Raw genomic sequence first — 24,495 nt, forward strand, 5'->3', positions numbered from 1 at the left:
CTTCTTCCCCCCATCCCCCATAGCTCCCTTCCACCCAGTTCCCACCCCTCCCTTTGCCCTTACCTCCACTCCCCATTGTCTTCATCTGTAGGTGTACTATTTTAATCCAGTCTCTTCCTGCACCCTACACCCCTTTTCCCCTGATAATTATCAATCCACTCCCTTTCTTTGCCCCTGATTCTATTATATTCACCAGTTTATTCTGTCCCTCAGATTTTTAATTAACATGATTTTTAGATTCACTGAGGTAGGGAGACACTTGCGTGCAGAGAGGAAGGGTGGCAGAGTGCTTGGCTGGCGGGAAGGGAAAGGAAGTCCCCCACTGCACTGGACCCCAGTTCTGACGGCACTTAACCCCAACCCTGTCCGAAACCCCGTGGACCCAGATTCATATGGGTGGAGTCTGAACTGTAGAGAAAGGCACCCAGAGACTGGGAGATGCGGGGGAGCCGGCAGCGTCTCCCTGCCTCAGTGCTCTGTGGCTCCCCTGATCCGTGAGCCTCTCTCCTTCTTTCTAGTTGTAGATTTTTCTACTCAGCCAGCTTTCCTGTGGTTTTGGATGATGTCCCTTCTGTCTTTTAGTTGTTTTGAAATTGTTGCACAAGGCGGCAGCTTAGGTGCTTGGTTTCTCCTCTTGCTCCTTATAGTATTGGCTGCCAAGGACCCAGCTTAGAATTCTTTTTATGTCTCTTAGAAATTAAGCATGTTCATGTATGTAAATTTTTGTTTCTTTCCCTCTTTCCTTCTTTTTTCTCTCTTTCTCTATTTTTTTAAAATTTTGTTTTGTTAATCCTTGCCCAAGGATGTTTTTCCATTGATTTTTTTTTTTTTTTTAAAGAAAAAGTGGAAAGGACAGGGAGAGACACACAGAGAGAAACATTGATGTGAGAGAGACACATCAATTGGTTTTCTCCTACACATGCCCTGACCAGGGCCAGGGTTGGGACCTGGAACGGAGGTATATGCCCTTGACTGTAATTGAACCTGGGACTCTTCTCTCCATGTGCCGATGCTCTATCCTCTGAGTCAAACCAGCTGGGGTTCTATTTTCTTCTTAACCTTTGTTTTCTCTCTCATCCCTGCCTCTTTTTTCTTGACTTCCTATCTTTCTTTTACTAACCATTCTCCTCTGAGACTCAGATCTGAGTTTTCTATTAGTTTCCTTCTATTTGCTTGCGATACCCAAACAGTGGTGACCATTTCTTCATTACTGTTCTGTTTGGGACAGGAACAGGTACCTTTTCTTTTAAAAATAATTTATATCTTTTATATTCTTGATATTAACTCCCTTTCTTCCTTGTGTATTAATTGAATTTTTTTTTCTTTTACTTTAATTTTTTTTGCACATGTGTTACCTTCTTGGTGAAGCCTTCCCTGCCCTACCCTCCCATCTAAGTCATAAACTCCTTGTACCCTCTTTAGTATCTATCTTCCTTTTCTGTTTAATTTTTTTCCTTTTCCTTACTACTACTATCTAACTTATAATATGCATTTTTTCTTATTTATCTTGTGAATTGTTTGAATTTCCCTCTAGAATATAAGGTCAACGAGGGTAAAGATTTTTTTGTTGTTTTGTTTTTGTTTACTGCTATAAGTCTAGAACTTAGACTTGAAACATAAATGGAGCTGAAAAAATATTTGTTGAATGAATGACTTAATATACACTTACAGTAAAAGTTAAGGAAATACAAAAAAGGTATAAAAATAGAAAAGCATTACATATAACTCATCATTAAAAATAACAATATTCTTTGGTTTATGTGTGTATATGTGAGAGTATAAATAGTTATAAAATGGGAGTCAGTCTCTACATAGTGCATCATGTTTTCCTATGACTTTTAATATTCTTTAAAAATATGATTGTTTGGCCGAAACCGGTTTGGCTCAGTGGTAGAGCGTCGGTCTGTGGACTGAAAGGTCCCGGGTTCGATTCCGGTCAAGGGCATGTACCTTGGTTGCGGGCACATCCCCGGCAGGGGATGTGCAAGAGGCAGCTGGTTGATATTTCTCTTTCATTGACATTTCTAGCTCTATCTCTCTCCCTTCCTCTGTAAAAAATCAATAAAATATATATTAAAAATATATATATATGATTGATTGTAGCATGATAGTGGGTTATATGGCTGTAACAAAATTATTTAATCACTCTATTATATATTTTGTTTTCACTTTTTAGTGTTATGAATAACATTTTGATAAACATCTTTATTTAAAGAAAAACAGTCTTGCATGAATCTCTGATTATTTCATTTGAAGTGGAATTTTTGGTTTAAACATTATAAAAATACTTAAAGTTGTTTTAACATTGTCCCAATTGTCATTTTTTTAAATAACCTAGTTCATTGTTTAATTAGTACTATATTTAGGAGTAGGTAAAATGGGTTTGGAAAAAAGCTGTGTCGTATTTTAATTCTTACCAATTTGTTCAATATAAACTGAAATGGAAATTTGTGTTAGCTGTGATTCTTAGTTAACCAAGTTTAGTATGATCATTAGGATATCAATGATTTCTTCTTTTGCTTTTTCTCCCTTTCTCCAGGTATAGTCCTAGTAGCTATAAATCCTTATGAACAGCTGCCTATTTATGGAGAAGATATTATAAATGCATACAGTGGTCAGAACATGGGTGATATGGATCCACATATCTTTGCAGTAGCTGAAGAAGCGTACAAGCAAATGGCCAGGTTGGTGGAAGCTCTATTTATTATTTAATGACTCTTATTAGATGTGATAACTTCTTCATTGCTGAGTCACAGATATTTTAAAATACAATGAATGGCAGCTTATAAATTATTATTAAATAAATAACCTTGACTAGCTTGTCTTAGATGGTCTGCATTATTTTTTAAAATAACCTACATTTGTAAAAGGGATATGATTTTTAAAAACCACCTTTGGGCCGAGACAGGTTTGGCTCAATGGATAGAGCGTCTGCTTGGGGACTGACGGGTCCCGGGTTCGATTCCGCTCAAGGGCATGTACCTTGGTTGTGGGCACATCCCCAGTAGGGGGTGTGCAAGAGGCAGCTGATTGATGACTCTGTCATCGATGTTTCTAACTCTGTCTCTCTCCCTTCCTCTTTGTACAAAATCAATAAAATATATTAAAAAACAAAAAAAAAACCAAAAAACCAAAACAAAACAAAAAATAAACCATCCACCTTTGGAATCTCATTGTGATCCTGTGACTATGCAAGAACAGATTTACATTTTACAGATGAGTGGATCAAGGATTGGTACAACTAAGTGGCTTGCCCCATGTCATTCAGCTTAGTGGCAGGCAAGAACTAAAAACTGGAAGAAATCTACTTGCACCTAAGAAAATTAACTACCAAGGAAATTGTGAATTTTAATGTTAGCATTATGTACTACGACATTAGTGATCCTGAATAGCATCAGAAAAATGTCTTTGGAATTAACCAGGGAACACAAACATTTTTAAGAATGGAAGATCAGAGGAAAAAAAGCTACTTTTAAGACTAGATTATGCTGTTAATAATATAATGTTGTGTAATGCAAAACTATTGATGCGTAGAAGAATAGTTTATACTTATCTCATTTTTCCAGCCCACAGGTAAAAATTGGCATGTTATAAATATGATATGGGAAACCCTCAAATAATTTGTGAAGCGGAGAGAAAACTAATACTGCAGAGGTTTTGTTTTTTCCTTTCCAGCCAGAGTTGTTTATTTATACATAATTGGATCTGTGTGTGACAGAATTTTAGAATTGTTCAGTGACAGTCCATAGACATCATAATACCCTTTTATTAGTAAAGTATTACTAATACTTTTTATAATATTAGTAATAATAATAGCAGCAAGCAGTTATTAAGTACTATCTTTGTGTAGTACACTGTTTATTTGCTTTCTATTTATGAACTAATTTTATCCTTTTAGAACCTTCTGAGGTGGTATTACTAATAATTTTCATTTTACTGAGAAGTTATATAATTTTCCCAAGGCCACATAACTAGGAAGACTAGTTTTCAAAATCCATTAGTCTGACACTATGAAATATTAACATATTAAATATAAAATGACTGAACATAGTTTTATACTATATAACATTGCTATATTGTACCAGATTCTACTATAAATAGTAATGAGTGTCAAAAATTTAAGAAAGCCCAGTCAGCGTGACTTGATAGTTGAGCATTGATTTATGAACGCAGAGGTCACGGTTCAGTTTCCCATCAGGGCATATGTCCAGGTTGCGGGCTCCATCCCCAGTGTGGGTTATGCAGGAGGCAGCTGATCAGTGATTTTCTCTCATCATTGATGTTTCTATCTCTCTCTCTCTCCCTCTTCCTTCTGCTCTGAAATAAATAAAAATATATTTACATAAAAAATAAATAAAAGTTTAAGAAACTGTTTTTTAAGCTTAAATTTGAGGAAATTCCATCTATTAGTATAATTTCCCCATAAAGTTAGAAAAGCCCAGCAGTGTTTGATTTGTACAGTATTGGATCATTGCAGTAGAGTTCGTACTCTGCAAGTACAACCTTGTAGGCAGAGAGGTAAGTGCATGGAGTGCTAGAGCCTAAAAGTATCTCAAATTGTTTTTGCTGCTCATAGAGAACTGTATTACTTCTTTGAAAATGCTCTTCCTTAAATATGAAAGGTTGGCTCTTACCATCTTTGCTACCTGTGATATACAAATAGTATTAGATTTATAGGAATATTCTTTTGCTTTTTACCCTTAGATTTATTTACATTCATCCCCTCATTATTCCCCTGTGGCTCAGCCACTCAATGTGATTTGTTAACTGTAGGTTTGTTGACTGGTTTTCTCTTTACTTTGTTTTGTTTTTTACACAATTTTACAATATGCTTTAGTCAATTATGATATTAAGTTTACCTTTTATATGAATAAATCTACACCCATAAAATGTGCCAAAGAATTAAATAGACCATGTCTGCTTAGACTTATAGTCGGGAATTTATGTTGCAGGATCATTTTTTTCCTTACTAAATGAAGATGTGCCGTCTTTACTAGATGTGAATTCTGGTGTTTCGCATTACTGGTGCTCCTCGAGGTCCCTTGGCGTCTTCAGGAAGGCACAGTTCTCAGTGATGAGAGAAAAATCACTGATCAGTGTTCCATAGACCCTTACTGAGCACCATCCAAGCACTCTTCGGGGCTTGGGGGACACAGCAGTGAACAAATTAGACAAAATAGACAAACATTTATACCCACATGAAGTGAGGTATGATAAACAATACAAATAAATAAGATGCAGCTTTAGCCTGTTTGGCTCAATGGAAAGAGCATTGGTCTGGGGACTAAAATGTCCTGGGTTCGATTCCAGTCAAAGGCATGTACCTCAGTTGCAGGCTCGATCTCCAGCCCTGGTCGGGCATGTGCAAAGACAACCAATCTACGTGTCTCTCTCATATCAATCTTTTTCTCCCCCTTCCATTCTCTCTAAAAATCAATGGAAAAATATCTTCAGGTACGGATCAACAACAACAAAAACCAACAAAAACCAAAAAATAAGAGGCTGCCCTGTCTGTGTGGCTGTTTGTTGAAGCATCATCCTATGCATCTTTGAGTCACAGGTTTGATTCCTGGTCAGGGCACATACCCAGGTTGCAGGTTTGATCCCTGGTCAGGGTGTGTGCCGGAGGCAGCCCACTGATGTTTCTCTCTCACATAGATGTTTCTCTCTCTCCCTTTCCCTTCTCTCTCTAAAATTAATAATCCTAATATATAAAAACCCTGGGTCGTAACGACTGGAGGCTGACCAACCAGAAGTCAGTGCTGGCCCCGCCCCCATGCAAGCGATAAGGGGCAGTCAGGCAGGCAGAGGGGTTAGGGGTGATCAGGTAGGCAGACCAGTGGTTTGGGGTGATCAGGTAGGCAGGCCAGCAGTTAGGGGTGATCAAGTAGGCAGGCAAGTAGTTAGGGGAGATTAGGTCGCCAAATGGCCCCTTGCTGGGCTGGCCCCACCCCCAAGCAAGTGATTAGGGGCAAGCAGGCAGGCAGGCAGAGTGGTTAGGGTGATCAGATAGGCAGATGGCCTCTTGCAGGGATGGCCCCGCTCCCCAGCAAAGAGAGAGGGAGGCCCAAGCCAGCCAAGCCATTGCACCCCAGCCTGTCGCCTGCAGAGAGAGGCCACCAGTGGCAGAGGAGGGGGGCAGCACTGCATAGATGGCAAGCATTGGCAGTACCAGGGTGGGACCAGCTGCCTGCAGCCCAGGGAAGGAAAGCCCTGATAGGCCCTGATCTCAGGCCAGGCCTAGGGACCCTACCTGAGGGGTCCCAGATTGTGAGAGGGTGCAGGCCAGGCTGAGGGACCCCCTCCTCCCAGTGCACAAATTTTTGTGCCCCGGAACTCTAGTAAAAAATAATAGAATTGAAAAAAGTAAATAATATGCACATGTTGTCATATATTAATAAGTGGTACTGTGAAAAAAATAAAGTCAGAAAAGGAGGTAGGGAATGCTGAGTGGGTCAGAGGTTTATGTTATCAATTCAGGGAAAGCCTCATTGTAAAGCTACCTTTTCTTTTTTCTAAACTTAAAAAAAAAGTTCATACTTACAAAAAAGGTTGAAAACTTGTATACTTCTGACATCTATGATCAGCTGCCATGTGGTACCAAGTACCCTACTTATGCAAATAGACTTGAAGGAATGCATGCGACCTGATAAGGAGAGTTTTTTGTATGGTATGTAAAAGTGGATTAACTTGCATTAATTAATGGCTGCCCTGTTTAGATACCTCCTAGATGCCAAGCATGGTGTCAGCGTATTACCTCTATCTAATCTTCATGACAGATGAGGAAAGTAACTTGTTTGGGTTATCATAGTAATAGTTTCTGGGGATTGAGATTTGTATCCAGCTCCAAAACTCTGAAGTCTTGGCATTTAATTTTCTTATTTTCAGCTAAGTGGTCCTGCTCTAACAGAATCTCTATTTCTACACCTTTTATTCAGTCTATAATAGCCTTTTTCATGTTCCTTATCTGCCTGATTTCTGTTTGTTCTTCATGATTCCACCCAAATTTTACTTTTAGACCACCTCAGCTCCCAGAAAGTGATGCCTCTTCAGAATTCTTTATTATATATATTTGGAACTTGCTGAGTACTCTCTACCCCATAGGATTCAGTAGGAATAAAATAAAGTAAGTGTAAGAGACTGTAAATGTTATAAACAAATATAATTAGCTATTTTATGGCATCTTTATATTAATATCAGAGGCTCTGTAGTGATGGAACAAAAAGTCAGATTATGTGAGAGGACCTGACAGCCATATGACAGGCTTCTGACAAGGAATTACAAGACCTCAGCATGTATCTCTAGGGAATGCTTATTTTCACTTTCTGATTAGTGTCCTTGCCTCTCTAAAGTATAGTTTTCACCAGTGCCAGCACACTCTTTTATAGTAAATATTTACACTTTAAAAGTAATCTTAATATTGTCATTGCGGATTCATTGTCTATTATAAATCTTTTAAAGTTTAAATCTTTTCTTCTTGGGATTGATTTTAAAAGCAGAAATCAGAGACAGACAGCAAAGAAGCTTGATTCTGACAAGTCATAATGTAGGGAAACTTAGCATTTCTCTTATAAGGGAGATAGGGACTAGAGTGAAGCTGCATCTTTAAGTCACCACAGTAAAAACACAGCTTTGAAAGAAAGCAATATATTACATGTTTCCTTTTCTTCTTCTTCTTTTTAAAATAAATCTTTATTGTTCAGATTATTACAAATGCCCCCCCCCCCCCCAAATTGCTCCCCTCCACGAGGTTCCCACCCCACCCTCTGACATTTTCCCACCCCCCATTGTCCTCATCCATAGGCGCACAGTTTTTGTTCAGGCTCTTCCCGCCTCCCTCCTCCCCCCCATTCAATCCCTTTTCCCCGAGAATCGTCAGTCCACACTCCCCTTCCATACCTCTGATTCTATTATACGTATTCACCAGTTAATATTGTTCATCGGGTTTTTTAATTCCCTTGGCTTTTAGTTTCACTTGTTGATAGTTATATACGTATTTGTTGATCATAATTTAAAAATATATATATTTTATTGATCCTTTTACAGAGAGGAAGGGATAGAGATAGAGATCTAGAAACGTTGATGAGAGAGAAACACGGACCAGCTGCCTCTTGCACACCCCCCACTGGGGATGTGCCCACAACCAACGTACATGCCCTTGACTGGAATTGAACTTGGGACCTTTCAGTCCGCAGACCAACACTCTACCACTGAGCCAAACCGGTTTCGGCTTGATCATAATTTTTATCTTTATCTTCTTCCTCTTCCAAAAGAACCCCCTTCAGCAATTCATATAATTCTGGTTTGATGGTGATGAACTCCTTTAGCTTTTTTTTATTAGTGAAGCTCTTTATCTGACCTTCCATTCTGAGTGATGAGCTCTGCTGGATAGATTATCTTTGGCTGTAGGTTCTTACTATTCATCACCTTGAATATTTCTTGCCATTCCCGTCTGGCCTGCATGGTTTCTGTTGAGAAATCAGCTGACAATCGTATGGGTGTTCCTTTATAGGTAACTACCTGCTTTGCTCTTGCTGCTTTTAATATTCTCTCTTTGTCTTTTGCTCTTGGAATTTTAATTATGATGTGTCTTGGTGTGGTCCTTTTTGGATTCCTTTTGTTTGGGGTTCTGTGTGCTTCCTGGACTTCTAAGTCTAATTCTTTCACCAGGTGGGGGAAGTTTTCTGTCACTGTTTCTTCCAGTATTCTTTTGGTATCTTGCTCTCTCTCTTCTTCTGGGACCCCCATAATTCTGATGTTGGTTCGTTTGAAATTGTACCAGAGGTTTCTTACACTATCTTCAACTTTCTGGATTCTCTTATCTTCTTGCTTCTGTGGAGGAGTGTCCTCTGGCTCTTTGTGTTCTAAATCTCTGTCTTGATTTTTGCTATCTTCCATTCTGTTTTTAAGACTCTGTATAATATTTTTTATTTCAGACAATGTATTCTTTATTTCTAGTTGATCCCTTTTCATATCTTCATAGATCTTGTTTATTTTATCAGCATTTTCTAGGAAATTCTTGAAAAACCCTATAACCATAGTTTTGAACTCTATATCCATTCGCTTCTTGTCCTCCATTTCTTTTGTTTGTGATCTGTTTCCTTGTCTCGGCATTTTTACAGCTTCTCTGCGTTGGTAGTGGCTTTGTGTGCTAAGGTGTCCTATATGGTTCAGTGGGTCAGCCTCCCAGTTACCTGAGGTGGACAGTCTTGGCGAAGCCCTTTGTGGGCTGTGCGTGCAGTCTTGTTGTTAAGCCTTGCTTGTTGGTATCACTGGGAAGTGTTGATCTCCAAGCCAATTGGCTATGAGGATCGGAAGTGTCTCCGCCGCCTCATCCAAGTGGAATACAGAAACCCTCCTAACTGAGATACATGTTTTTGTTTTTTTTAATGAGGGATCAAATGAAGGGAGAAATCATTGAATTGATTACCCACAAAAAAGTAAAACTACCCCAGTCAGTGTGGCTCAGTGGTTGAGCATCAACTCATGAACCAAGAGGTCCCTGATTTAATTCCCAGTCTGGGCACATGCCCAGGTTGCAGGCTTGATCCCCAGTGGGGAACACAGGAGGCAACCTATCGATGTCTCTCTCTTGATGTTTCTATCTCTCTACCTTCCTCTCTTTCTCTTTCTCTCTAAAAAATTAATGTAAACTTGTGTGTGTGTGTGTGTGTGTGTGTGTGTGTGTGTGTGTGTGTTTTAAGTAAAAATAGGGCCCTAACCAGTTTGTCTCAGTGGATAGAGCATCGGCCTGTGGACTGAAGGGTCCCAGGTTTGATTCCGGTCAAGGGCATGTACCTTGGTTGCAGGCCCATCCCTGTAGGGAGTGTGCAGGAGTCAGCTGATCGATGTTTCTCTCTAATTGATTTTTCTAACTCTCTATCCCTTTCCCTTCATCTCTGTTTAAAAAAAAAAATTAAAAAATATATAGATATAGATATATAGATATAGTAAAACTAGGTTTTGTTTCATGGAGCATGTTCACTTATAAGCTAAAAATTAGACCCAGGTACTTGTACACTTTATCAGGGTAGGTGGCAACACTCAGTGGGTGATTATCAGAAAGTAAATATCACCATGGGTGGATATATGAAATTGTGTTCTGCATGAGTCAGGTCTGTGGTTGCATTGCTTCGTTTCCTCATTAATGACCTGGATGTGAATTGAAAGTATGTTCATTACTTTTACAGAGGACAAGTTGCTGGTATTGGGAGATATGAATAGTATTCAGTGTGCTCATGATAAACTAGAGAGTTTATATTTTTAAAGGGTAAAGTTTAGAAGGAAAAATCTATAAAATAATACACTTGATACTAAACGAAAATTTAATAAATATAAGGAAAGGCTGGAGACCAAAGGGATATAGATACTAAACAGATATAGATACTGAGGACCGTAGAAGGAAAATAAACTAAAGCACAAAACCTCTCTTAGAGTGGATATTGTATTCATTAATAATTTTTTCCTGGGGTCTTGAGTGCCTCCACATAGTTTAATTCTCAGTTCTTTTTCTCACACAATCTGGTTTATACTAATAACTATATAAGAATCAATTTAGGCATCACCGCCTCTAGAAAACATTTCCTGATTTCCCCTTCTTACATATTCCGGAAATTCTGTGCCCTTCTTCCTAGTATCCTGGATAGACTTCTTTTCTAGCAATTATCCACTCTATTTTAACCTTGTACTTTCCACTCTCCTGCAATAAGCTACGACCCTAAAATCTTTTATCTTCATAAAGTGTTCAGCATTTGTGGCAGCTCATTACCTGTTGTTGAATGAAAGAATAAAGCAATATTTTTAGGTGGGGCTTTTAGTTCACATAAGAGCCTCTATGCCACCATTGATTGAAACAGGTCAGAAGAGCTCATCTCTACTCCAAGATACCAGTACTCAAGCCAATTAGAATCACTGGAGGGGCCCTTGAGAGGTCTGGCCACATCTGAAATTATAAATCCTTAGGATGCTCCAGATTGATCTGTCCTTGATGAGGAGTGGAGAATCTTTCTTCCTTAATTTTATTTTTATTTTTATTAGGCCCTTGAAGTGTGATACCTGCTATATCCCAAAAGAAAGAAGGTTCTATATGGACAAAAGCACCCAAAGTATTATGAATAGTGATTGAACAGCTAATCAAAATTTTGTAGAATTATACATTTTTTTACATGAATATAACAATCTGAAGGTCACAGCTCAAATGGAAAATAAAAATTTTATCTCTGATGTTTTTGTCTGTTTTCTCCCTATCTTTATCATACCCTTGTTTTTCCCTTTGTATGTCTTTAATAGGTATTACCCTTCTCCCTTCAGTGTCTCTTCTGGGCTCTTCATTCTTGTCCTACTTTTTTGACATTTCTTTCTATGACTTTTCTTCATAGAGCTAAAAAAAACATTTTAAAGACTGTATTGTACTTATTTATAAAGATTTCTGATTCCTGTTCTTAATTTAAAAGCAAGTCAGTGGATCATCTTACATTATTCTCTTTGTAGCCCTTTATTGTTCTCTTTGTAACCCCATCTTTAATTCAGGGGTTCTCCAGAGAAGAAATGTTGCCCATCTCATTTATGGCCATTCAAGACTCTGAGTATCTGTAGGCCTGCCCTGTTCTGGTTCCAAGAGTTTACCCTGGCAGAGTGCAGGCTGTGGCCAACCCAACATCTAAAAAATCAACCACAAAGTTTGACTTTAAGATCACAGCACTTTAGCTTTTAAGAGGTCTTTAGATGCTATATAATCTTAAAGATGAGAAAACTGTAACCCAGAGAGATTATATAATTGCTCAACACCATGAAGCTGGTAAATGATAGCGTAGGACTGGAATCTGGATTCAGAGAAGTTTATATAATGAAAGAGTGGTGCTTATTTATTTATATATTGGAATGGTCTATGGGGCTTAGGAAAAAAAGAATTCTCTGTGCCAAAAAGTCAGGAATAATAAAGTAAGAAATAGCCCTCACTGGTGGTATTCAGTGGTTAGAGTGTTAGCCTGCAGACCAAAGGGTAGAGGGTTCAATTCTCGGTCAAGGGCACAAACCTGGAGTGTGGGTTACTTCCCTGGTCACCGTCAAGGATAGAGCATGTGGGAGGCAACTAGTCAATGTGTCTCACATTGATCTCTCTCTCCTTTCCTCCTCTCCTCTCCCTGCCTCCCTCCTGCACTTTCTCCCTTCCACTCTCTTTAAAAAATTGATGGAGAAATATCCTTGGGTGAGGATTAAAAAGGAAGGAAGGAAGGAGGGAGGGAAGGAAGGAAGGAATCCCTTATAAACATTTAAAAACTGTTAGTATTAATTAAAAAAAAATTTTGATTTCAGAGAGGAAGGAAGAGGAAGAGAGAGATACATCAATGATGAGAGAGAATCATTGATTGGCTGCCTCCTGCATGCCCCTCACTGGGGATTGAGCCCGAAACCCTTGACCGAATTGAACCTGGGACCCTTCAGTCCACAGGCCAATGCTCTTATCCACCAAGCCAAATAGGCTATGGCAGCATTAATTTTGTAATATATATATATATATATATATATATTATTGATTTTTTTTTACCGAGAGGAAGAGAGGGGGATAGAGAGTCAGAAACATCTATGAGAAAGAAACATCGATCAGCTGCCTCTTGCACATCCCCTACTGGAGATGTGCCTGCAACCAAGGTACATGCCCTTAACAAGAATCAAACCTGGAACTCTTCAGTCCTCAGGCCAACGCTTTATCCACTCAGCCAAACCGGTTTCGGCAACATTAATTTTTTAACTGGTGCTAGGGTTGTGTTATTTGTATTTTCTGATTCTGCCTTTTAGAGTTACTCTGTTTCTATGCTGATGAGATCTTAATGTTCTTCAGAATTGCTCTTTGAAGTAATACAGATATTACCTTTTATATAAAAAATAATAAAGTTCCTTAAAACATTCAAAAATTGTTGTTTATATGAATATAGGATTATGAATCATGGAAAAAATGTGTCTGGCACGTGATTGACATCAGAATGTATATGTGTATTTGTACAAATCTGATTTGTTTGAGCAATCCTTTAATATTTTTCTTCTTCATATTATAGGAAAGGGCTCTCTACATGGATTTTTAGTGTTTTGTTGTTTTGTTTTTTTTTATACATTTTGTCATTAAAACATGAAATAAGTAGCTTTTCAAAGGCAGTGCAGTTTAGAATAGCCTTTCCATTAATATGTCCTTTCATCAGACTAGTGGGAGCTTCCTCGGCTTGTTTGCTATTAGAAGTGCTGGGAGAATTTTGTCAAGTTAGCTAGCACACAGGGTGTAGTGACAGAACTAATCATGCAAGAAACAGGAAAAGGTCATTTTTCTAATCATATTGTAGAAAGTAATCTGAGGACTGCTGATACAGTTTCTTTCTTTTTTCTTTTCTTTTTTTTTTTTTTTTTTTTTTTTTTACTGTTTTTTAATATATTGAAAAAGCTAAATTCTGAGAACTTTGTAATGACCAAAAGAAAGAACATTGTAATGATTTAAAGAAAGGACATTGGTTCCTTTTAGAACTATTTTACTAGTGATTCATCTTGAAATCAGCCATGAATGAAAAGAAGCCATGAGAGTATCCAGTATACTCTAGAAATTAAAATAAAAAGGAAATGAGATGGTGAGTATGACATTCAGGAAGTTTCACAAAAATGGAATTACATACAAGCTTGTTCTATAAGGACTGGACGTCCCTTAGTGTGTCATCAGGGTCCTCAATATGGGAGTCAGAGTTTCAGGAACAGCTGCTATGTGGTGCTGGTGTGTGATGTGAATTGCTTAATCAGGCATGTATTATACTCCTATTGTATTTTTTAAAGCCTGTGAAATAAGTCAGTGAACCTCATTTTCTCAAAGAAAAAAACCTTTTCCTTAGAAAAGTTCTAAATTTCTACTTTGGAAATTTATTACCAAGTACTGTTGATTACTACCATTTTGTATCTCTTAAACCATTTGTCTCAATAACAATCTTTGTTCATACTTGGACCTTTACCTCCATATTCCACATTGCTGCCAGCGTGAGTTTATTAACTAAGTTGTGTTATTTTCTGTTTAAAGCCCTGCAAAAGCACTCCATGACCTTTAGGTAAACGTAAAATTCTTTAACATCTCACGTAAAGCCTTTATGACCGAGTTCTTACTAACTTATGCAGCCTTATCTGTCATCAATCCATGTTCCAGCCAAAGTTAGTTTACCCACTTTTCTCTAACTTCTCATGTATCTGAGCTTTTATTTGTGTTACCTCCTTTCCCTGAAATGTTTCCTTCCTAACTTTCTCATCCCGTACTTGTTTTCTCCTACTCCTCCTTTCTAGACCTTGCTCAGGTATCATCTCCAGGGAGTCTTCCTTGATCATATATTATAATCTTGAAATAAACAGTAGTCTGTTTTTCCTATTAAACCATCAGTCACTAGAGGATGCAAATCATGGTTTATGTAAATTATATTTGTAGGATTTAGTAAAATGTTAGTCAACTAGTAGGCGTTTGATAAGTATTTGTTGGATAAATAAATCTCTTACAAGATAAAGAGATCACCTTCTGTAGTGTAATAACCTCCCCCATTTGTGGCCTTGTAGGATAGTTCCACTAAAAACTTTTGAAGTCATCTTGTCTTTGTAAATTAAGGGTACAATTGATACCACCTTTATGTATTTGCTTAGTTGTGTGTTTTTTTGTTTGTTTTTTTAAGTTTTCAACTTTTTTTCAGAATTTGGTATGACAGGCATTTCTTACATGTAGCCATTTAGGCAGATCAATCCTTTGCAGCTGTTGTCATAATCAATATATTGAAATAAGTATCTATAGTCATATTAATCCAGCAGTGAGGCCCCACCGATCCCACAGCTGGGCAGAGTCTTTGCTTGACTTCACCATATTCTGGTTATTTTGAACACATAGATATAGCTTGGGGGACAATTGGTGGTATAAAGGACATAGTTATCCTTAATGAAACATGACAGAAGAACGAAAGTGTTGCTTTTAGGAAGAGTTCCACAAAATATATATCCCATTTGTATTTTTGGTGGATATGATAAAAATTTTAGACAAGTCTATCAATATTTCACAATTCCCAGATGCAAAAGTAAAGACATTATAATTTTCTACAAAAACCTCTTTTGTAGGCAGCTATCAAAGTCAATCTAACTTTTTCCTCTGTGTCAGTGGCTTTCTAGTGGTGAAAAAAAATGGAATGGGAGAGTATATGCATTTTAGATATATAAATAATTGTATGAGAGTCATAGATTTCTGTGGATAAGAAAGTTTTCTATATTATTGACCAAGCATGTATTGTTGCTTAACTCCACTTGTTTTCTAGTTTGAAAATTATTAATATCTACATATGTTTATTTTCATTAGTATTCATCAAAAGTACTTAAGTGGGGGGAAAAAAAAAGAAGGCTTCTAGAGATCAGTCCAGATTATGGGATCTATAAGTATAGTTAAGCTAGGGAACACTTAACTTTCTGAACCCCAGTTCTCTCATCTGTCACATGACATCCAGAATGGGCATGAAACTGCATGAAAATATTGTGTACAATTCCTGGCACATAGCAGGTACTCAAAAATGTTACTTAGGATAAGATTTAATATAAGTCAGGCTGGTTCTAGTCATCTCTGTTTGCTCATCCCATTTATTTTCTTCTTGCTCAGTTATTTTGATGAATTAAAGCTGATGGCTGGCTTTGTCTCAGGATGTAGCATTTAATGCTCCTATCTTCGTTGAAATAATAGACAAAAATAGAAAAATTGATTTCAAGGCTTGGTTGTTCATTGAAATTCAATTTACTTATAGATAATAAAGATTTATTGAGCACTTGTGATATGCCATGTTCTGGACTAGGTGCTGGATATTGAAGATAAAGATGACATAGGTCCTTATCCCCAAAGAAATGATAGTCTTATGAGCAAGTTCATCACTTAGAGTTTTTGAGTTGTTGTGTGAATAAAGTAAAGATATAATAATGACAGTATTTGAGTTCTGAGCTATATGAACAAATCAGCCAATGAATGAAGCACTTCTTCTCTGGAGTGAGGATATTTTGTGGGAGACACTTCTTTATGAACTAGTAGCTAGTAGACAATTGATCATTTTAATTAAATAGGATTTTCCCCCCCTAAATTCCTTTGTAATGACTCCTTTCTTTTTAGAGGTGGTAGACAATGGTACTGTAATGTACCAAAATGGTTTTCTAGAAATAATGTTTGAGATATGTACACACACAAAAATTCAGAGATTCTTGATTTCAGATTTATCTTTAGATATGATGTTCTCTAATTTAAAACTTGATATCTTCTCCCTCTCTGTTCCTTGCTAGTTTATAAGAAGTTATTTTTATTAGGAAATATCATTCTTAACTTCTTTCCCATGTAGTTGCATGTATGAACCTATAGAAACTCACTATGGCTCATTGATGGGAACACAGAGGAAATGTTAATTACATTCAGAAGTGGGTAGCCCTGTCAGTTACTCTTCTTTGTTTTACAGAGATGAACGAAATCAATCCATCATTGTAAGTGGAGAGTCTGGGGCAGGAAAAACAGTCTCAGCTAAGTATGCCATGCGATACTTTGCCACTGTAAGTGGTTCTGCCAGTGAAGCCAATGTTGAGGAAAAGGTCTTGGCTTCCAACCCCATCATGGAGGTAAGACAGCAGGCTTGCCTTCTTACTATATTCTCTTGTTAAAAAGATACAGCACATGTGAGAAAGTCTGGGATCTCCTACCCACTAAAAGTAGGAAAATACTTTTCCACGTGTTAGTGAGAGATCTAGAAACAATAAATATTCAAGAAGTTAGATATTTTGAGTAAAATTCAGCTGTAGAGGAATTTACTTTATTTCATAATCCTGCATTTTCAACCTAACATTGAATCGTTGCCTCTAAAGAGCTGGCAATGCTACTTCATTTCCTGAAGTTTCTTTCTCACAGTTAATTGACTCAAATCTATTGCTCATTGTTCTGGAAGTATAAGTTATTAATTTCCCCTCAATCCTGGGTTCTTATTTAAGCTCCTTCCAAAATATAGGATTCACTGAGTTCAAGCATGAATGAGTTTCATTATTCCTTTGTTCACATTTTATTTTCTGTACTTAGCCCAACCTGTTTATAAAATTTGAATTTTTTTTCCAGATTTAAACTATAAACTTAAATCATGATCTTGTAAACATTTTCCTTCATGTTTCTGTCAAGCATATCACACAATTTTAGGTTAGAAAAAGAAATTCAATAACTATACATTCTTGAGAAAGGAAGAACTTTTAAAAAGTGAAATATGTATATCAAATAGAAGATGCATGTGCCAAAGAAAATGGACCTATTTATGTGAGAATTTTAGTATTTATAAGTAGAGAATTATCTGTCTGATATGATTCTAGGAAAGTTACATTTAAGTACTCCCATTAAATGGAGGAAAATAAGTCTTATTAAATGGAGAGAAATTAGTTTTCAGAAACAAATCTTTCTTATTAAAACTGAAATCAGCATATTTTATTCCTGTTTTTTTCTTTGTCAAGCCTTATTTGCCACCCAAACACAGATGGAGTTTAGAACTGGCCTGGTTCACCCGTGGTACAAGTGGTTTTTGCAATAATCAGTCCAGAGGTAATTGTGCCTGGTTTGCGGTGCCGTGTGTGACACTTCAGAACAGATGCTGTGACCCACTGCCCATAGGGCTGCCGCCTAGAGCCACAGGACCTCTGTTCTGGGGGAGTGAAGAGACCTCCTGGGGAAAGAGAACTGGAAAAGTTTTCTGAAATAGCATGGACTGGAGGAAACAGAAGTTTGTGCCAGAAGAGAGTAGTAAAGGTTTTAAGCAACTATTAAGATTTTAAAGAATTTATGCTACAGCAGTGGGTGCTACTAGTATTATTATTGGGGTATTTCAGTCTGTAGAGCCAGTTTTGGGATTTGGCTCAGGAAACAACAGGGCTACACTTCTTACCATTATTTTTACTGTTTTTGGCCATGACGGTGAATTCTTAGTATATGACAAATAGTTTAGGCCATTCTTAGTCCCTAATGTTAGAATATGCCAAAGTCTTCATTGTGATGGTATCAGGAAATCCCATCTTTCCTAGGCCTGGACCATGTAGTAATGTAAGTTTGGAATGAACCTGCTAAAATATGTCAAGTCGAATGAAATAGTTTATGACCTTGCTATATTCTCTTCAAAAAATAGCTACATTGGTTTTTCTGCAACAGATTTCAGTTGTGTTAATGGAGTGATATTAAAAATTTGGAATAGCCACAGAGACTAATTTTTAATATGCTTATATAAGAAATTTACCCTCTTTGCTAGGATGAAAAAAAAAAAGATTAAAGCCATCAGTTATGCTTAGATACTTCCATCTTTATTTTTGTTTAGTTTTTCTATAAGAATTTGGAGAAAGAAAATTCAGTAAAAACAGAACTAATTTTAAAAAACTATCAGTGAAGGCATCTTAATTTGAAAGATTAAAATGGAATATGGGCTTACGAATGGTGACAACGAGTTTACAGTACAAGAAAAAACAACCTAGGTACAATATTGAATATGTTGCCCATAAAATTTGTAGCTTTAAACCTGCTCAAGACTATGTTGTTGTATTAGAGCCCTTTACTTTGATTTCAAGAAAAGTGAATCCGGTTGCCAATGGGCTGCTGAAATGCCTCCTTGAATAATGAGCATTCTTTATGGTTAACATCACAGCCCGGTGGCTAATAGGATTTGCACATTATCCTTCAAAAAGCAAGCTCCTCATCCTCAGCATGGGCTCCTTTTGCAAAATACAAATGATGTACAAAGAAATTCTTTTTGTTCTGTTTTTATCACGTTCTTTTTTCTCCCTTTCTCCTGGAAATGTTTGCCCTATGATGAGACATAGAAGATTGGGTCTTTCTTAATTGTTGTTTTTCATCCTCAGTAACTGTAGTTGAAGAATTTCATCTTCATTTAGTAAAGAAGAAGAATAAATCACAGAACATTTTACTGAAGTGAATAGTAAAATCAAGATCACAAATTTTCTCCTTTCCTGTAGCAATTTCTTGCTGAATGAAATGAAAATAGCATTAAGGGAGGCTGTTGTAAATACTTATAAAACAGAGGAAACAGGGAGAATGGACAAAAGGTACTGTTTAAATATAGAACCATCTTCCCATATTAGGTTCAAGGCTTAGAATCATGTCTTTTTATTTTAAAAGAACCTGAAAGCTCATCTATCCTAGGCAGTTTATTTTTTTATTTTATTATTATTATTTTTTTAACTTAGAGCAGTAGTATCCTACCATTTTTAAAAAATATATATTTTATTCATTTTTTTTTTTTTAGAGAAGAAGGGAGAGAGAGCGAGCCAGAAACATCGATGAGAGAGAGACATTGACCAGCTGCCTCCTTCACACCCCCTATGGGGGATGTGCCCACAACCAATATTCATGCCCTTGACCGGAATCGAACCCGGGACCTTTCAGTCGGCAGGCCGACGCTCTATCCACTGAGCCAAACCGGTTTCGGCTATCCTAGGCAGTTTATACTTCTGGACACTAAAGCTCCTCAAAGGATTAAATCAGGGGAGGGGGACATCCAGCCCACAGGCCATATAAGGCCCACAAAATTGTTTGGTCTGGCATGCCAAGACATTAGGGGTGAGTTAATTAAATGTTTGACCAAATAGAGCAGGCTAATTTTAAGTTGATAATTTTGTATGGCCCTTGAATGATGTTATAAATATCCAAATGGCCTTTGGCAGAAAAAAGGTTTCCACCCCTGGATTAAATGATGGCAAGTTGGTAGTAGGGCCTGGTCTGATATCCACATCTTTAGACTTCTATTTCATTGGCTCCCCCCCATCATTTTTTGCTCTGGGTATAAGTACCTTTTACTCAAAGGTAAAGGTGTATGTTTTAACCCTTAACTACCCACTGTCTCTTCTCATTGAGTACTGTATAGTATTGTTTAGGCAGGTTGGCCACTCTAATTTCCACTCTGAGTAGAGAGGAGAGAGATGCCATAAGGAGGATGAGATAAGGAAGGGAGGGAGGGGAAACTACAGCTCACCTTTCCCTAACTTGCTTAGTTGCTGACAGAAAAGTACTTAGGATAGTGCCTGGTAAGCACTCTGCAACTACTACTGCTGCCAGTGCTGCTGCTGTAACTCTCCACCTGCTCTTTCACAGAATATATGGTATTGAAAGGAAATTCTGCATTTATTATTAATTTCCTTTTCTAAACAAAATAAAAATAATGGGAATATATGGAGACTTTTTACTGTGTGTTTTTAAAAAATATATATTTTTATTGATTTTTTTACAGAGAGGAAGGGAGAGAGATAGAGAGCTAGAAACGTCGATGAGAGAGAAACATCGACCAGCTGCCTCTTGCACACTCCCTACCGGGGATTTGCCCGCAACCAAGGTACATGCCCTTAACCGGAATTGAACCCGGGACCTTTCAGTCCGCAGACCAACGCTCTACCACTGAGCCAAACTGGTTTCAACTACTGTGCTTTTTATAATATCAAGAAGGGGAGCCCTGGCTGGGTGGTGTGGCTCAGTTGCTTGGACCCTCGTCACATATACCAAAAGGGTGTGGTTTCAATTCCGGTTTAGGGCACAAATCTAGGTTGTGGGGTTTTTCCCCAGTTGGGGCGTGTATAGGAGGCAACCAATCTCCCTCCCTCCCTCCCTCCCTCTCTCCTTCTCTCTTTCTCTCTCTTTCCCCCCCCTCCCTCCCTCCATTCCTCCATCCCCCTCTCCCTCCCTTCCTTCCTTCATCCCCCTCTCACTCCCTCCCTTCCCGCTTCCTTCTTCTCTAAGATCAATAACAAAGCATATCCTTGTGAGTATTTTAGAAAAAAAAAAAGAAGGTGGATATTTTAATAAATATCTTGTGAAATTATGTCACTCTGTTATTTTTGCTGGGAAAATAGCTTTCAGTCATTCTTTCCATTAAAAATATTAATTGAAATGCAGCAGTATTCTCATTGCCAAAACAAAATAGAGCAATACCTGCCATGTATTTCAGAGAGCAAAAATACATTTTCTTTGATGGAGCAGATAGTCTAATATGTTGACTTTTGTGGATATGCTACTTTTTTCATCACATATTTCTATTGCTCCCACCCCTTTTTTTTTAACACTCCAGAGCATTTTCATATCTTTCTTACTGCTATGGTTTTAATATACTAATCTTGATAGTCACAGACTTTGCACAAGTAAAGCAATTAATTTTATGAAAGTATCATTTTGAAGATTTAATATATGCATTTTATGAACTCTTGCTTTTCTAACTATGCCATATTTTTTGCTTTGCTGAGAGAAAAAATGTTAGAAGCATGTTATCTTAATTTTTAAGATTATATTAAAAATTTAGAAGAAGGTTACATTCTCTGCATTCTGTAGCAGATGTTTTGCAAGTTAGATAATACTACCAAAATTCAAAGCCAAATTTTACTGTCTCTGCTTTCTGAAAGTGGTTTTGAATGGAGTAGTTACTAATTCTCCAACTGGACCTTTGTTGTCACAGGGTGAGCTGATAGGAACTTCTGCTAAAGAGATCCTGAACACCAGGGCTACTTTTCAGGAGAATATTAATTTGACTTAGCCAGCTTATTAAAATAAAACAGACTTAAGATTTTTAAGAAATCAAAACCCTGATGTTCAACTAAGAGGGTTTATGCCTTGGCATCTCCCAGTGCCATTCGTTCTGTTTCTTTGCTGCCATTAATGAACATGTCCAGATACTACACATGGTGTGTGAAGACCTCCAGTGGTGGTTCAGGTTTACTGTTAATGAAAATAATTTGTGTGACAATAATAGGGAAGATGGAATCTATTAGTATATACCAGTGTGGTTGTGCAGTGAGCAAAAAATACACTTGTGCCCACAGAGGCAATATTTGTTCTGGTCTTAAAAAGAATCAATTTTAAAGGATTGTGTAACTCTGTCCTTTCCGTGAACCAACTCTGTAAATGCCTTGTCATGAATTGCACTTCTAAAAAATGGTTTGACTTTGGGTGGTGAGCATAGTGCAATATATACAGATCTTGTATCACAGAAATGTAGACTTGAAATCTATATGATCCTATTAACCAATGTCACCCGAATACGTTTATTAAAAAAAAAAAAATAATAAAATCTTATCCCCTTCCCCTCCTTTTTTCTTAGTCAATTGGAAATGCTAAGACAACCAGGAATGATAATAGCAGCCGTTTTGGGAAGTATATTGAGATTGGTTTTGATAAGAGATATCGAATCATTGGTGCCAATATGAGAACTTACCTTTTAGAGAAATCCCGAGTGGTGTTCCAGGTATGTACACATATATGTCCGACTGCTATCGGGATTGTGCCTAAATGAGCAGTCAGACATCCCTTAAGGGGTCCCAGATTGGAGAGGTGCAGGCTGGGCTGAGGGACACCGTACCACCCCCATGCATGAATTTTGTGCACTGGGCCTCTAGTTAAAATATATAAGCCAAAATACTCAAGATTTAGAATATTTGTGAATTTCTTAAAACAACCACAGTCCTGCCTACATTATGGCAAAGGTAACGTATTCTTTGTCATCCAAGGTGTTAGGAAGACCCTGAGTCTAAGAGGCACTATGAGAAAATATTGAGTATTCTAAAAAATTATTTTAGCTTCCCTCAAAGGCAGTGATCTCTCCCTCTCTCTCTTTCTCTTTCTCTCTCCCTCTCTCTCTCTCTCTCTCTCTCTCTCTCTCTCTCTCTCTCTCTCTCTCTCTCTCTTTAATATATTTTATTTATTTTTCACACAGAGGAAAAGAGAGGGATAGAGAGTCAGAAACACTGATGAGAGAATCATCAATCAGCTGCCTCTTGCACACCCCCTACTGGGGATGTGCCCGCAACCAAGGTTCATGCCCTTGACTGGAATCGAACCTGGGACCTCCTTTCAGTACACAGGCTGATGCTCTATCCACTGAGCCAAACTGGTTTCGGCAGTGATCTCTTATGACAGTGGCATATATCAAGCTATTCACAAGTTTAGAAAGCATTACTATAAGATATTTTATGTTGAATATGACTAACAGATGCACACATACTCATTTGCACATGGCTAATAAATCATAAGATTTAGTAATCATAAAAACATGTTAGGAAATTTGGGAAAGGACAGTTTATTGCACCAAGATAATTCAATATTAAATTTTTATTTATGTTTGAATTTTCTGAGTTTTAGATTAAAATGCTGTAACTGAAAACTCTTCTTATTTTAAAGGCAGAAGAGGAAAGAAACTATCATATCTTTTATCAGCTTTGTGCCTCAGCAAAGTTACCTGAATTTAAAATATTGCGATTAGGTAAGAATATGGCATTAAACTTATTGCACTAGTATTGTTTTCTGTTAAATTATGTTAATTATGAGTTTATAAGCTTACTTGTTACAAAGCAGATTATCTCATACTGAAATATTTATGGATGACATAAGAGGTCTGCAATTGGCTTCAAGATAACCCATGGGATAAGGATGGAGGAATAGCTGTCTAAATGAAACAAGATTGGTCTTGTTTAAGATGAATGATGAATACACAGGTGCTCATTATATTAGTCTCTCTACTTTTGTACATGTTTGAAATTTGCCTTACTAAAAAAAGTTAAAGGAGTGTATGAGATGGAAGCCTGCAAAGTTTCTGATGAGGGGAGTGAAGTGTTTAAAGCATGTCGATTGGAATAATACCAGTATAGGAAAAGACTACTCGTTTCACCAAATAAGATAAACAAACTATAAACATTTCACTTTATTATATAATTTTGAGTTTTGTATTAAAATGTAATTGAAAACACAGGCAGTGGAACTCCCGACTCTATACACTCAACTGGTGACATTGCTCCTAATTCAGAGTAGACAAAAGGGTAGAAATCTTTTTTATAGAGTACGAATCTTTTTCTTTTTATTTGCAGGAAATGCAAATCACTTTCATTACACGAAGCAAGGTGGCAGTCCAGTGATTGAAGGAATCGATGATGCCAAGGAGATGGCCCATACCAGGCAGGCCTGCACTTTGCTAGGTAATGTGATTTTATTCTTGAGCTCTATGAGCAATAACCTTTTGACTCAAGCAACCTTTATTTGCATTGTTGACGTGGCTTCATATAAGTGGTGAGTATAGTTGAGGGATATTTAACATTCCTTAGAAAACATATTTGGAAAGCAAATGGGCACTAGTTTTTTATTTGTTTGTTTGTTTGTTTTGTGTGTGTGTGTGTGTGTGTGTGTGTGTGTGTGTGTGTGTGTGTTTTGCTGGGGTGGAAACTGTTCTAAAATTAGGTTGTGGTGATAGTTGCACAATTTTGTAAATGTAGTAAAAGTCATTGAATTGCATACTTAAAACGGGAATTTTAAGGTATACAAATAATCAGTCAATAAAACTATTTAAAATGCACATTCAGGACATCAGAGGTAGGACTAATTAACTGTTTAAGTGTTTACAAAATTTAAAACCTAGAGGTAAATTAAATGGGTTCATATTTTGCAGGGTGTTTTTTTCTTTGTTTGTTTTC

At 37.3% G+C, this 24,495-nt stretch overlaps 1 protein-coding gene across 14 annotated transcripts in view; it reads left to right on the forward strand.

Annotated features, from left to right (window-relative positions):
- The window catches only part of MYO5A (myosin VA), a 184,418-nt gene that overhangs the window by 63,723 nt on the left and 96,200 nt on the right, over positions 1-24,495 (forward strand). For 11 of the 14 annotated variants that reach the window (XM_036441618.2, XM_036441582.2, XM_036441592.2 and 8 more), the window contains exons 4-8: positions 2,540-2,684; positions 16,482-16,638; positions 22,137-22,280; positions 23,213-23,294; positions 23,896-24,003. In XM_036441618.2, the coding sequence (XP_036297511.1) occupies positions 2,540-2,684; positions 16,482-16,638; positions 22,137-22,280; positions 23,213-23,294; positions 23,896-24,003 (636 nt within the window). Of the gene's footprint in view, positions 1-2,539; positions 2,685-16,481; positions 16,639-22,136; positions 22,281-23,212; positions 23,295-23,895; positions 24,004-24,495 lie in introns of those variants that run through there. The other 3 variants (XM_036441684.2, XM_036441695.2, XM_045582442.1) reach the window with 3 other exon arrangements.

This window comes from Pipistrellus kuhlii, unplaced genomic scaffold (assembly GCF_014108245.1).
Source record: "Pipistrellus kuhlii isolate mPipKuh1 unplaced genomic scaffold, mPipKuh1.p scaffold_m20_p_1, whole genome shotgun sequence".
Taxonomy (NCBI): Eukaryota; Metazoa; Chordata; class Mammalia; order Chiroptera; family Vespertilionidae; genus Pipistrellus; species Pipistrellus kuhlii.